The following is a 16,143-nucleotide window of genomic DNA, read 5'->3' as shown; positions in this document are numbered from 1 at the left end:
CGTTCATTCAGAACCCTGCACAACGAACGGCGATGATAGCTATTGTGAAACGTACTTAGAAATCCCACGGCTGCGATAGTCCCTTGCCGTTTGACGTATTTCTGGGACGAAAAGTTTATTATTGCGGTGTCCCTCGAAACACCACTATATGCGGCAACGGCGTTTGGCCCTGTTGGGCTCAAAAACTTTACAACTCGCGCGTGTGCGTTACGTTGTAGCAATTCCCCAGATTCACACATATAGCTCTAGCAAGGATGACTAATCATTATGAATACAGACGAGTTCGTAGAACCACATTTTACGTAGAAAGACACTTAGATTTCCACAGTTGTGGATTCAGAAGTAAAAAAAAAGCGACGACACGCAATCTGTGTTGATATGTGCTTTATCTCTATTTTCTTTTTCTTTTTTACTCTTCAAAACTGCGTAAATTATAAAAGTTGGAAATATTACCCTTTTTGGACATATGTTCAAACAAGATTGTTTGAGTAATTTCTTTTTGTTGATTTCAGCTTTGTTGCCTAAGTAACAGGTAGTCCAGTAACCGAGTCCTGCAAGGCAGAACGTGGCTCGATTCCCATCCCGACTGTCATAACTCCATGGCAAGCTTTCATAACGCAACATTGGTATGTTGGTCTAAGAAAACTTTTCACCTGTGCTGATTTGACCAAACTATCCTGAAATTAGAAACCATACCAAAGCATAGAACCACGTTCATAACTTTTTGAAAGCACTGATTCTTTATATCTCAACGTTACATCTTTATGCTGTATAGAAAAAAACAGCAAAAATTAATCATCCTGCTGTTTTGTCTAGATTTTGTTCTATGTTACTAGAAGATCGTGAAAACACTGGTTACGCTTTAAGCAATGCTACCAATTCTATACTTCGTAATAATTGCCAAATTATGTACGATTACTTCAACGAATGCCATCATTCTGGAACAAAGGAATTATTATGTACTTTGACTTTATGCAATTATCTTAGAATAGTTAAATAATATTGCTTCCTCATTACACATAATTATATGTCCCGTATCAGGCCATTTTTAAGACGATAAGCCAACATAAGTGCTGATATCCATTTATTTCTTCCAGTTTATATATATATATATATATATATATATATATATATATATATATATATATATATATATATATATATATATATATATATATATATATATATATATATATATATATATATATATATATATATATATATATATATATATATATATGTTCAGTTTATGTTTTATGTTTATGTTGTTTTATCATAAACTCAGTTATGATTATAATGCAAGTAAAACGTGTGGCAAACTTTTCTAAAGATGACATTGTACATTACCCGATTTATGATACAGCTGTCATGATGCTGTTCAGTTGGAATGATCATGCAAAAATGTATGTCATTATGAGGTTTTCTCTGGCACATTCATCTGACTTGTTAAAATGGACTAACGAGCCCTTGGCATGGAAGCATAGTTTTTGCCTAATATCGCAGGAAAAGAAGAGAGTTTATGATTATGTCACTGTGATCCCTCAGGAACTTTGCCACATTAACAGACAATTCGATCTTTCTTATCCACTCTGCTCTTCGGGTGATACGAGACTACTCTCCTAGTCAAAGAATTAAGTTGTTTGTAGACTGCAGTATCCATACAAGTACGGGTATCATACATTTAAAGTACGATCGGTGCTTGGTATTTATGTTAATAGGCCGATGAGAAGACTATTTTATACGCACATTTGCATCAGTCACACCCAATCATGAAGGAGCGTAATTTATTTGCATTTTTTTCTGCATGTATCTTTTAATCTTTGCTCGCTGCGCATTGTACAACAACAGCGAAAGATTGAATGCCTTATTAGGGGTTGCTTTACTGTTATGGTAAATTGAAATTGGTTCGAATACATTGAATGGTCGTGATAGTATCCTTCTTTGGCACTCATACGTTATCTTCACTTGTAGCCATTGGAAGTAGCTGCTGTTTGAACTGTTCTTGCTGCTGTAGTATATCAGATATGGTTTTCCCTACCGACTTTTGCGTATCATAGGTGCTGGGATGGAAATCTCATCTAAATCTACCCTTTTATGCGGTAAACATAAAAAGTCTTTAAGTCAATAGAAACGTTGTTTGACCAAAAAGATCGTTACAGCAAACACAAAGAAGAAGAAGGAGAGAAGATGAAGAAACACAATTTAAGGGATGGGGTAGTCCTTTCAGCCGCTAATGCCATCATTGAAACTGGCATGTCCATTAGTAGTGCTGGTAGCCGCTTTCAATGGAAATCTTAATCCGTCCAACATTTATTTTAAATTGTGCCATGTTATGTTAGGAGGCGTTTCACGAGAAGTAAGAAAGATTACGTTATAGATGTGGTCAATTTTACAAATGCGCTATAGATGTGTTGTACAAACGCAAATCCTTGGGAAATAAATGAGTTTTGAATAGAGTGCAGTTTTTAACTGAAAAAAACGGTACACTAAATTCATACAAAGTATGAGTGTTGAGGATAATAGCTAATATGTTAGATTTGGACTGACTCAAGTGGTTGCTGTTCATCGTTTTACGTGTTTACTCCTTTGTTTACTATTCATGTATTCACCCTTTACTGTAGCTTATCTCAACAAATTCAGTTTATGTGTCCTGGTTAGCTTAGCTAGAACAAGGTGCGATTATGAATCGGCATATGGTATCATGTTTAGCAACATGGATTTAACATAGGCTTAGAACGTTATTTATTAGAATAGCAGTTTTATAAATTTGGACAGGCACAATGTCCGATGGTATTGGGGATATGCCTGTGGTTTAGCTTACCCAAATCTCGCTTGTTTAGCAGGAAGTTTACAACAAGAAAGCGTCAAACCTGTGTTATTTCTTCAGAACCATATGAAATATGAAAGAAGCTGTGACTTGAACCTTGTGAAGCATCACCATGATATGTTCTTGAACAGTTCAAGACTGTATATTTACAAAAAAAAAACATTTTTTTTTTCATCAAGTATAGGAAACATGAGAAATAAGACTTTTCCATTTAAGTCACTGTAGTGTAGTTCATATATTTATTACATTTATATTTTTTATGCATACAAGTTTCACGTCTTGCTTCTACTAAATCTGATAATTATTTTTTTTGCTTATGATTATGTTCAATATATGTTCAATATTTGTAATGTTTCATAAATTTCTATTACTGTTGTTAGCATTCACATGGATACTTACGACTATGGGAAGTCAGGGAAGAATACAATGGATGAACTAAGTACAGAAAGGGAATAGAACTTGCCTGAGCGTCCTAATATCCTCTTTTTTTATTCTTCTTCTTTTTTGGCACAACAACCGCTGTCGGTTAAGGCCTGTGCCTGTACCAATTAGTGAAGTGAGCTTGGCTATCAGTGACTTATTGTTACCATAGCAGGATAGTCAAATCCTACGTGTGGCGGCACGGTCTATTCGGGACTTGCACCCATGACGGGCTTGTTCTTGAGTCGTTCGAGTTGACGACTGTACCACCAGACCGGCCCATTTTTTATATGAAATGTATAGTCCTATAGAAACATAAATTGAACTTTTCTTTTGTAAAATAGAAACAAGTTATTATGTTTGCTAATAGTTATTAGAACATACATCCTGCTGGATTTTTGCTTTTCATCCATTTCTCCAAGCACAACTTTGAAAAGCTAAAAGCATTAGCACGTAAAAAACTATGTAGCATTTGTATGTTTAACGAAACCGGAAAACCAAGTCCAACAAAACCGAAAATAATTCAACAAATTTCTATTCGGTATAAATTAGGTTTTTACTGCTTTCTAAACCAGAAAGCGCGTACACATGTATACACGCAAGCCCTCGACCAGTTCTGGCGTCATCGGTTGCAATCCGGCTCTAGCTAGGGATGTAAACATTTCACGTCCTTCCTACTCAAGCACCGTCGAGTACAATTTTAATCGTTACTCATTGCTCTTCATGCCGTGCAACCGTATACAGCGTTTAATGCGGTTTGCCTTAGCATGCGAAAATCATTTTCCCTTTCTAAAGGTACGTAAATATGTATGATGTTTATGCTCGCAGGAGAAGCATCTCGCAGTGTTGTGGCATCGTCGGAAGCCCTCGTTATCACTAACCGCAACATAGCACCAAAGGAGCGGAGAAAAAATAGGTGCAAGAGGCAGATGATGAACACATGAGTGTTATCAACAACATCGTGATGAGGCTGGAAATGTTCATCCTTTTTGAATGAAGAATTGATTTCAAGTACATTTTCCGTTAGTAAAAAAAGAGAAAAAATATCAACACTCCGATAAGATCGCTCATTTCAACCAAGTGCCTGGTATCTCGATGCTTGTGGGCTGGTTGAAAATAACAAAAAAATATATAATACAGAAATATACCACAGGCGCGAGGATTTAGTATCCTGCGGGTATGAAGCGGATAAAACAATCTTTTAAAATTATGTTTTGTACGTTGTGATCGTATATAATAAGAGCATTTAATAGTTACTTTTCTGCATTATTTTCTAGCATCAAATGTTCTTGCGATGCGCTAGCAAAGCAAAAGAGTCAAATCAAATGTATACAAACATTGCATAAAAATACAAAATAACATATTAGTAATGAGATAATTTCCCTTTAACTAGAGATAACTAAATTTTAAACAAATAAACTATCTATTACGCCAATGGGTTAATATAAACAAATTGATCTAATATATTCCCTTAGTTTTGAAACTGAATTCCATTCTTCTTTCTACCGTTGTAACTTGTTCGTAATCTGCTTGTTTTAAAAGTTCTAGTTTGTCAAAAAAAAGTAACTATTTTACATTCATACACGCTACATAACCAAAAATAAAAATAAAAAATCTATTCCTTTGGAGATGTATTTTTGTCCATGAAAAGTTATGATTTTGTGTAAAGTATGTTTCCGCACATTTGAACAAATCTCTCGAGCGAGCGAGTCAGCCTCTTAAAAAACATTCAATTCAATTGTGATGAATATAATCTCCTCAAACCGTAAGTACGCTGGAATGTTACCATTTTTTGAAGGGAAAACTTTTTTATTTTCTTTTTCTTTTTGCCACGAATGCGCGAAAATGAATAACTACCAAGAGTGAAAACATAATTTCTTTCATTTTGGTAGCGTGCATATTTAAATGTCTGTCTTAGGTAATCTAACTTTGGTTGCGTGTTGTCACGAATCCTTAAGTTATTTTTATGAAGCGTTCAGGTAAATGTGTGCTCCTGTTTTTATATTTACTTACTATTAAATATTCTTGTTGAATATGAATTGCTACATTAGCAGGTAATAGTCTCGCTTTTCTTACCGCTATACCGCTTTTCTTAGCGTTTATCAGAACTTTTGCGGTTTTTATGTGTTATTACACTTGAAATAAATTTAATTCAACACAAATTAAAGGCAATCTTATGCTTTTTTTATTTCTATGTATTTCAAAATATGTATTTTATTTCTATTGTGTTCGGCCAAGTTCGGCCCAATTTTTTTATTAAGACAACCATACTTTTTTATATACCTATTATCTATCGAAATAAAAAATATCATTTTATAATATTATTTACCAAATTGATATATCTTTGTAATATGGGCAAATAATGTGTTTACTTGAAAAAATAGCGTAGGTTTTGTTCAATTACTAAATAATTGCTCTGGAAATACTGCACCCGTTTAATATTCTTTAAACATTCTTTATACATTCGTAGTACTATTCATTTAAATCCTATGGCTCAGATATTTAATAATAATGCTAAACACGCTTGGCTTGTTTTGCTAGCACGAAGAAAAACGTGCGTTATTCATATTTCTATATCGACTTTAAAATGTTGGAGTACATAACAAATGCTCGCTGACCTGTTCGCTGAACACGAGTTGTAGTACAAGAGCTAATGTGGATCTTTTCTTTCAAGAATAGCTACCCGCTTTTTAAACCGCATTACTTGCATCTCATAGCATCGTTTTTATTACGAACAATTCGACACACTTTTTTCCTGTATATCTTCTTACACCTATCTACTCAATAAAAAGATCCCTTTTTAAGTGAATTGTGAAAGTTCCTATTGAAAAGGGGATATCTCCCTTTTTTATCGCGAAATAATTCCTTCAATCAGTTGCTGGGTGTAGATCCGCAACTCTGTGGCTTATGTTTTACACTTTGCCGAACAAGTTATTCGTTTGATCCACGTGAAACCAAATATAAGATACACGAGATCAAAATCTTACGTGTAATGAGGTTGGGATGAACTTTTGGAATTACCAACCGGGTACCGGCTTTTCTCTACCAGCAAACGTAACTTTACACGAAATACCCATCATTTGGCGGGCTTACTACCGTCAACTGTAGATAACACGTTTGAAAGAAATGTCTTATCGCGTAGGAACAATCTCTCCACACAGAAACAGAACTGCATAAATGGTTCTGTAATCAATAAAAAAAGTGTGAACAAAGATACAATTTAAATATTGGATTAATTATTATACGAGCATTACGAATAGTAGTTTGTTATATGTTTTTTCAGTTTCTACGAACAATCTCTGGACAACCTGGTAGTCAAATGGTACAGACGCAATATCCTACAAAGTCATTTGTGAATCGAGTCTCTGGGAATGTCTCATAGGGACAAACACATCAAAACAGAAGTAAGTCAGAATCTATTCAAACTATTTGAAGCAAATTTGATCAGTCGTCAATTGTAAGTAATTCAAGTAACACAAGTAGGCATAAACTTCATTAAATTAATTATAAATAGCTTTAGCTATATTGAGCCAAACAGAGACAAACCAAATAACAAACAGTGAAATAACATGCATGTATCACATCTTGTTTGAGTTGATTTGCAAATGCACAAAAATTGCACGTCTGCCGGCAAGCTTCTGGGGAGCAATTTTATTGCAATCTAAAAGCGAAAGATAAAGTCAACAAGCTTGAAAGGCGCTATAGCACATCATGATAACCTTCGTCGTCGTAGATACTATCGAACAGTTTTTATGCTACAACACTTTATATCGTAACGGTGAAAGCACAAGTAAAGATCAAACGAAATTCTTACTTCTGACATAGGCAAGATGCAATTTTAGATAAGTAAAATATTACACATAAACTTGACACACTTAAAAAGGGCTTATTTACCAGAACTGTTTGTAACGTTTCATCTGAATAAAAACCCTAGCCTTATTGCAATATGTAAACGTTGCAACATGCAATGTTTATCATTATAATAAAAAAAAACAGTAGTATTTTCAATTTATTTGTTCAAAAGATATCACAAAATATTTTTTATATATTCTATGTTTAACATATAATTATGGTAGTTGTAAAGATAACTTTGCTCCTCATGTTCACCCCATTAGCACTCTCTATATGTATGTGACGAGGGGATTAATGGTTGACAAATTCTCAAATTGTTCGCATTTATCATGCTCTTTAATACATCACCACCTACCACCGAGTCCCTTGTGGCGGAAGGAAAATCCCCCGCATTCGCGTATGGGAAGACGGGTCTTAAAACACCAAACATTACTTAGAGCGATAAAATATTCATTCATCTGTAAGCAAGAATCCTCCATACTCCTTTTATAATTCATAATAAAACGAAGAGCTGCTTGATAGTCGCACAATGTGAAGCACAACATAAACGCGACCTAATACAAACTGATGCTCTTGTCACTACGATAGCTACCCCAGCTAGCAATTTGGATCAATCAATAATATAATTATAAATTGTCAAACCTGCCATATGCTGAGTAGTTCCTAGCCTTTTTCATATACAATCTATTTAACTGTCAACAAATGAGCATTCTTATGATCTACACAATACGTAATACAAACACTTTTGTTCGCTAACGAGCTGGAAGCGACACTACTAAACATTAGCCTACCATAATAAGGACAAGATGCGAGCATTTCAAACATTTTCTTGTCTTTAATTACTTCCACGTGATATGAATAATGGCTTTCATATTCTTCTGCGTGGCACGAATTAAATCTCTCTTGAGTAGATATGCCTTGGTCCTTAAAACGCACAGTAACGTGAGACGATGGTATAAGATTGATGGTATAATTAGAACATGAGATTTCATACCACCGCCCCCCCCCCCCCCCCCCAGCTGGTCATGCCATTTGGATACAAATATTAAGGCAATAGAAAACCAATCACCAAACTAAGAAATAATTATTATTTTACACTAAGCACAATGGTTCTGCGATTGTGATAAGAAACAGATTTATGCAGAACGTGTCTATGATCTTTTCGACAGACATGGTCATGGTTCATGGCACCTGCTGGAAGTTGCTCAGTTTTCATACGAACTGTCTTACTGATTATCCGAATGATTGATAAAAGAAGCTAATGAATTAAGCTAATAAGCTTATAATTTATTAAGCTACTTATAAGGATAAGTAGGTCTTTTTTATTTAAACACTTATGGATTCTACGTCACTGATGTGCAAGGACATGTCCTTTATTATTATGTTTTCAACATGTGCGATTTGCACCTTCTTATAGTTAGCCCGTTCCGTAAGCTAATGCTTTCAAAAGGATAAATGTATTTTGTTGTAATTATTGCTCATGGTAGGTCTTTTTGCTCGATCAGGTTCTATTTTCAATTGTTTCATTTGCATTATTATTTTATGTAACTGACTCATTCGCTAGAGGTTGGCAGATTGTTTCAAACACACAGCAGTCATCGGATCATAAATATAAATGAAAAGGTATGCCGCCAGCAGCACAAAATATTTACAACATTATTATTGAAGAAATTGCCCCAAAACCAGCGAAACACGGACTCGTATCATCAAAGCAAATTTTACGTGTGACCCTTGCCGGCCATTCACCCTCGTAAAGCAGAACAATCAAATACCGTCCCGTAGCCAAAACCCGTCGTAGAAGGAAAGCACACACGAAGGAAAAAATGTATCGTTTAACCATAAAACTCGTACATGTGTTGTTTTTATTCATTTGTATGTTAATATTTTACCTTTTCACATTCAAAAGTTCACCTGGTTCGGTATGGTATGTTGTGCGTTGGTTTGTTCGTTTACAATATAGGAAAGATTCACATAAAAAAGGCTATAAAAATGAAATAAAGTTCTTAATATATATATATATATGCACACCTATGATTCAATCAAGCTGTAGAAATATATCTACGTTATGCATAAGACCGTTTAGACTCAATTCTGATTTGACGAAAACATAAAGATTAATCTATCTAAAGACGCCATTTATTTATTGCATTTTGTTCGAGTGAATAAATACAACGAAATATTTCTTAAACAAAAAACAAACATTCTAGAAATATTTTATTTTTGTTTTATCAGCTAACCAAAAGGATCCCACTAGGCCAGCATTGTGCATGGGGCAAAAGTGCAAAAGTGTATAATTCACAAGGATGCTCCCTAGCATTTAAACCGTCGAATAACAAACGATGCTAATGTAGTGTTAAAAAGCATCCGACTGGAAAACACTACACACTCGAAAGTCACATGGCAAGTGACACGGTGTTCGGCACACTCTGGCGAAGTTATGTCAATGCGTAATTTACTCTTTTGGAATGGCATTAAATTATGCATCCAAAAACAAACAAAAAAATGTTGCATCGTTGAAGAATGAGTTCCAACTACTGAAACAACATTACCACCACGATGGAATAGTCTCCTCCAAATGGTATGTATATGATGAACAGTTAGAATACATTATACTTCATCATCGTTACCCTTTTTATTCTAAAATAGTTAAAACTAATAAAAGCGTATAAAACGTATAAAAGCTGATGCCACGATTTGTAAAATCAACGTAAAATGGCGGTATTAAGATGTCGAAAAATAAGCTATTCATGTCATCCGTTTAAAAAAAACACAAAAGAGTAACTCGTTAGTCACGTGGTTAGTTTGTTATTAATCTCACGATAGCATGTCTATCATCTATCGTCTTCTTTACCTGCTTACTTGTATAATTTTCTAAAATAATTTCTAATTTCCTAAAAACTGAAACTGTCTCATATTTTTCTCTCCTGCTCTTTGTAGCTATATTTTCTTATTATGTTCATTATTTGTTTTTTCTCTCTTTTTTTCGGCTCCTATTAGATTTTTATCAAATAAGGGTAGTTTTAAGCATAAGCACATGTGGTAAACTTTTCTAATTATCTGACGCTACAATCGGCGCTTGTTGCAAACAGTTTTATTGAATAAACAACAACAAACCGAAACCACAATGCGATATTGGGGATAAAAATTAAAAACTTCAACATATGAAGTGTTTTGTATAGGTTTAGCAGTTTGAATGTGTTTTTGACCATACACTACGCCTTGGTTATACTTTGCGCTGAACAGTTCGATTTAGTGCCAAAATTTCAACTCTAATAGTATTTGTATCGTACATTTTAGTTTTGCAGTACCCAAAAAATATACATAATTATAAATATAAAAATAAATAAGTTTTAAGGTACGTAATTTGATCGATGCTCGATCCACATGATATGTTTTTTTTTTTATTATTATGGTTGAGGTTGCTCTTGGTTGCTAATATGTTTATGCTTTTATTTGAACCCATATTTAGTTTGAAATGTTATTGTTCATTTTCTCCTATTAAGAGATGCGTATATTACATGTTTTTGCGAGTGACACTATCTAGTTTCAGTTGTTTGTGATTATTATCTTTGTTCCTATTGCGAGATGCGCTTATATGCTCATTCGTCGCGATCATGCTTGGTAGTGTTGTAGAAATACCTAGCTGATACGGGGGTAAAGCCGAAACCTCTAGAAGGTTAACATAGGCTCTCCAGCTCCTACTCCTACTCAATACGTGCCCGTCGTACAGCACGGTAACATGTCTCTCAATTATCCAAGCTTACGGGTTACTTGAGTATACGGGAAACCCAACCCCTTGCGCGGATGGGTTGTATGGCTAAATTGAGAGGGGGAGGGTCGATGAATGATCTCCGTGACATCTTGGGAGCATCTGAGCTCCATGTTAGCAGCGGCATCCTCGGAAGTTAGGAGCGGGGTCTGAGGCAAGGTAAGGGACTTTGCTGCCTGCTCTTCAACATCGTCCTGGAAGGAGTCATTCGAAGGCTAGACAACGACATCTATGGCACGATATTCTACCGGTCTCTCCAATTTCTTGGCTTCGCGGATGACATCGACATCATGTTCCATGGATAACAAGGAAGGCGTGTGAGGCGTACACCTCACTCAAACGCGAAGCAGCAAGAATTGGATTGAGAATCAATGCGACGAAGACAAAGTACCTGGTTGCCAGAGACTCAGACCATCTGGGAAGCAGTGTATTAGTTGACGGCGACAATCTCGAGGTAGTAAAGGAGTCCTGCTATCTTGGCACGATCGTTACTTCGGACAACGAAATCATGAACCACGAGCTTGTTGAGCTGTGTATTCTGACGGTGGCGAATGCTGGCAGGATACGATGGCTGGGGCATGTTAGGAGTATGTCGGACTTATGCCCCACCAAGAAGGTGTTCGACAGGAACCCCCAATTCGGCTATGAAAATAGCAAGACCTGTCGGAGATCGCATGTTTACATGGATGGGAGGCTGCAGCCAGGGACCAGGCATACTGCAGAATAATTGTTGACCCTGCCACGTCACGACGACGTGCTCCATTAAATAAGAGAACTATAACGAACCACATAAAACTCTTCCCCTCTTGTATCTGAAACGTACCTGTTAAAGCACCACCATGGATTGATCACTGTTCCCACCACGACGTATCAAATGACAGAATAAGAAAATTGCTGATAAAACGATGTGCTATACGAGCGGTGATCTTACTGTCGTGCAGCATATCAAGCTTGTCAGGATCCGGTGAGCTAGCCATGCTATACGCAAGGAACTCTACGATCCAGCACGCATGTTCTTTTCGGCCGTCCATAAGGACGAAGGGGACGTGATAGGCCCAAATTGAGGTGGCAAGGAGGCATGGAGATGTCCCCTATTAAGACTGGGAGAACTAATTGGCAAGCCAAGACCGCAAAGCGATCGTAGCTCCAGACAAGTAAGGATGCAAGCTGTAATAAAATAAAAAAAAGTAAAAATACACAAATCGACACAAATATAGTCCTGAGCATAGTATCTTTCAACTAGATTTATTAGTCATAACTTCTATTGCATTCATCGTACCGAGTGAAACAGTTGATGAGATTTTTCATTTCCGTTGTACTGCGTTGTGTTGTTTGTTCGTAATTTAGATGCAATCTTGGGTTCATTCAACAGCTCGATAGTGTAACGTAGCTAGTTTATTTACAATTTGTTGTCCGCTGCTACCTTATTTCTTTTGATGGAATAATGGATCGTTATATTCTTGGGCGGCATATAGCTAGCTGGCTTATGAGTGAGTTTCTAGAAAAAAGATTCCCAATGCAATGAAGCATACTAGTATTTCTTTTTGTAAAGACTACACGTCTCGTATATGGCTGCATCGACTGTGAAATGCCCTTGGCATATTGTGATGTGTAGGAAAATTAAAATCTCTATCAAATTATAATAAATTATAGTTTCAGCAAGGTTTTTTTTCGGTCTCTCACATATCTTATCCTAAGTCTTCAAAAGACTCATATGAAATACACAGTTTGCTATTTACGGCGCGAGCAATGTAGACATTTTGCAACATCTTAAAGATTCAAATTCCAAACGAAAAAAAACTGCAATGCTTTAAAAACAACAGAATTAAGCCAAAACTAATCACCTGAATATCGTTGCCAATCGAACTTTAATATGCATCGTATCATCGAAATCATCTTTAACCTCTTTTCATTTATCTTTTTTTCTAAGCCGCGAAGAACACGTTATTGAATGGATAGGATTGAGATTTACTTCACACCTAGCACCTTATTAACGGCAGTGACAACATCAGGTACTTGTGGAAGAGCAGCAGCTTCAAGAGTCTTAGCGTAAGGCATAGGGACGTCGGCGCCTGGAGATAAATAAGAAAAACCAATATTTCAGCACGATTTCTAGGGAGGTCAGTATAGTCGTTATAATTTACGTATGTTACTTACCAGTTACACGCCATATCGGAGCGTCCAGGTGGAAGAATGTCTCGTGCTCCATGATACGTGCACAAATTTCTGAACCAATGCCTGACAAAGGAAGAAACACGAATATAGTAAATGTGTTAAAGGGGAAATAATGATTCAATAAAATGAAAGCAATGATATTAAAACCAACAATACTTACCACCCTGGGGCCATCCTTGCTCTACCGTTACGAGATGGTGAGTCTTTTGTACGGACTTGAAAATAGTTTCCGAGTCCAATGGACGCAGTGATCGTAGGTTAATGACTTCTGCTTCAATACCTTTGCCCGCTAGTTCGTTGGCTGCCAGCATGGCGGTTTCGACGGACTTTGAGTGAGCCACAAGGGTGATGTGCTTGCCAGGGCGCATTATCTTGGCCTTGCCAATCGGCAGCACAAAGTTCTTGTCCAAAACTTGATCCGAAACAGGATAGCTCACACCGTACACCATTTCGTTTTCCAGTACAACAACCGGATCTGGGTCGCGAATGGCAGCCTTCAGCAAACCTGTAGGCAAGAAAACAGTACGAAATAGTAGGAAAAGTTATGAAAACACATCCTTCGAATGAACTATGAAACCAGTACATGTCGCTTGGGAAACTAAAACATCTATCTAACTAACACACCTTTCGCATCTTCGCTATCATAGGGCGATACAACTTTCAGGCCCGGACAGTGCGAATACCAGGCACCAAAACATTGCGAATGCTGAGCCGCTACACCTGCCGCTGCTCCATTAGGACCGCGGAACACAATCGGCACGTTAACCGTACCAGCAGACATGTAGAATGTTTTGGCTGCCGAGTTTATAACCTGCAAAAGAGAGAACAGTCACCTAATTAGATTCTCGTTTGCCATCGTGTTGTGCTAATAGTTGCATCCGTACATGATCGATGGCCTGCATCGAAAAGTTGAATGTCATGAATTCGCAGACCGGGCGTAGTCCGGCCATTGCTGCGCCAACGGCAATACCGGCAAATCCCATTTCCGTAATCGGAGTATCGATTACTCGCTTATCGCCGTACTTCTTCCATAGTCCGCGGGAAACCTGCCAAGATCAGAATGTAAACAAACACCAGCATCAGAATCCGTGACATTCATAGTAACCCCCTTGCACCCGATGCACAGCAAAGTGAAAAGAAAGCTTTGTGCATTGACTTGCTCTTGATGGATTAGATAACCTTTGCTTATGTTCATGTATTATTTTGATTTTTTGCTCGTGAACATCATGACCCCTCTTTGCCCTCAAGTTGTGTTATTCTTTTTTTATTACCACTACACGTCGGATTGTCACTAGAGATGTTTACGTAATCGGAGACCATCTTTATCTTAGGGAGACCAGCGGCTGGTTGTGCTCCACGTCCAATTTCTTACCTTGTACGCACCATCATACTGGGCCACTTCTTCACCGAGCAGGAACACTTTCTCGTCCCTCTCCATTTCCTCGTCGAGCGCTGCGTTAAGGGCATCGCGGACGGTCAACTGCTGGGCCGAAACCGCTTTGGAGGTCGAGAATGACCGACGGGACAAATTACGTACGGCGGAAGCGAGCATCATAGCAATGTCGAAGTTACAGTTCGAACAACGCAGCTATCAACTGCGCCCTTGATCGAGGATGGAAGTTGTACAGAGGTACCCGATTACCGGAAAGGAACAGTCGTTCGTAGCGGTTTTACTACGCGATTCGGCTTTTGACTTATGAAATACCGTACACACTGCACACAGTCTGCAATTTTTCAACACAAACACAACCATACCGAAACACTTCACAATCGACGTCACATTTGACAGACATACCCAAGGTGGTTATAGACACTTCCTACCTATGAGGCGGCGCCCTATCAAATGCAAATGCAAATGCTATAGATCAGGGGTCTCCAAACTACGGCCCGCGGGCCGCATGCGGCCCTCAAGAGCTTATAATGCGGCCCACGATGACTTTGCCAGAGTTAATATAAATATTACGTTATTATGACTTTTTCAAATAAAAATGTATTTTTTACTTTACTTATACAAAAATCAAGCTTTAGTAACACAAAACTGTACAAGTATCGTTAGTATTTTGTTGTAAAAACGAGTTCACGTTCACTCATCAGTTAAAGCTAGCGTCAAATGGCCCTCAACATATTTATTTTTGAAGCAATGCGGCCCGCGAGCTGAAAAGTTTGGAGGCCCCTGCTATAGATAAAACCATTTTTGCACGGTAACAACAATGCAACAATGCGAATTTTAGCAATTTGGAACTCACATTGTGAAAACTACATGCTGACTGTATTAACTATACCGGTATGATCGGTTGGGAATTTCAGTTTAAGTATTTGATTCATTATAATCTGTATCTGGCTGCCAATGTAAATATGCACACATGCGCCTTGTAATGGAGTTTTTTATCAACGTTTTTGGTCAAATAACATCTACTATCTGATCTGAATTGGATGATAAATGAAAATTTGGGGAATTTGGTTCAACTATGATTCCGTCGGATTTTCGTACACCCTCTTAACATAAACATATTGGTTAGTTGTGTATTGGCAAATTGCTACAAATTGCTGGTCCGCAGGGCAAAAGCTCGCTCGAAAGGTCAATAACCGTCGCAAAACGTCAAAAACGACCGTCGCCAGCGCCTCCAAATCGTTGCGAGTTTTCCTCGCTGGCGACGTCGGTTTTCAGTACTTGGACGTCGGTTTTGACGTTTTGCGACGGTTTTGCGACGGTGGCTGCCAAAAAGCTCGCCTTGACCTGTGGGCAAAGTGACCAGAAATACCGATATATGAGGGTTTGAAGGAAAAAATCTCAATTTTTTTAATTATTGAACTATAAAACCCCGAGGCCCGAGAAAAAGAAGTTGCCACCCCTGAGAAAAAAAATGTACATCTTAGTCCTTCTTTGGCTTAGAATTCCAATTTTCAGATCGCCACTTCAGAAAAATCTTCATTTGTATAACCGCTGAACCAAATCTAATCCATATCCTAGATAAAGGATGCATTTTCTCGTGAGATGGTACTTTCATTTTACGCATTACCACTCCCCCCCCCCCCCCCTGGAGTTTCGAGTTTTAACCTACCGAAAACTACAGATAAAATGTTGGTGCTCCTACCGAAA

General features: G+C 37.5%; 1 protein-coding gene across 1 annotated transcript; it reads right to left on the bottom strand.

Moving 5' to 3' along the window:
- Positions 1-12,080: 12,080 nt before the first annotated feature.
- On the bottom strand, positions 12,081-14,787 carry LOC120902884 (pyruvate dehydrogenase E1 component subunit beta, mitochondrial). The gene is made up of 6 exons (XM_040311962.1): positions 14,416-14,787; positions 13,928-14,089; positions 13,668-13,854; positions 13,204-13,548; positions 13,026-13,106; positions 12,081-12,940 (listed from the first exon to the last, which is right to left on the bottom strand). The coding sequence occupies exons 1-6, from the start codon at positions 14,596-14,598 to the stop codon at positions 12,837-12,839; spliced, it is 1,062 nt and encodes a 353-aa protein (XP_040167896.1). The 5' UTR covers positions 14,599-14,787; the 3' UTR covers positions 12,081-12,836.
- Positions 14,788-16,143: the final 1,356 nt, after the last annotated feature.

The sequence above is a fragment of the Anopheles arabiensis genome, chromosome 3 (assembly GCF_016920715.1).
Source record: "Anopheles arabiensis isolate DONGOLA chromosome 3, AaraD3, whole genome shotgun sequence".
Taxonomy (NCBI): domain Eukaryota; kingdom Metazoa; phylum Arthropoda; class Insecta; order Diptera; family Culicidae; genus Anopheles; species Anopheles arabiensis.
This window is presented reverse-complemented; position numbering and strand designations above follow the sequence as displayed.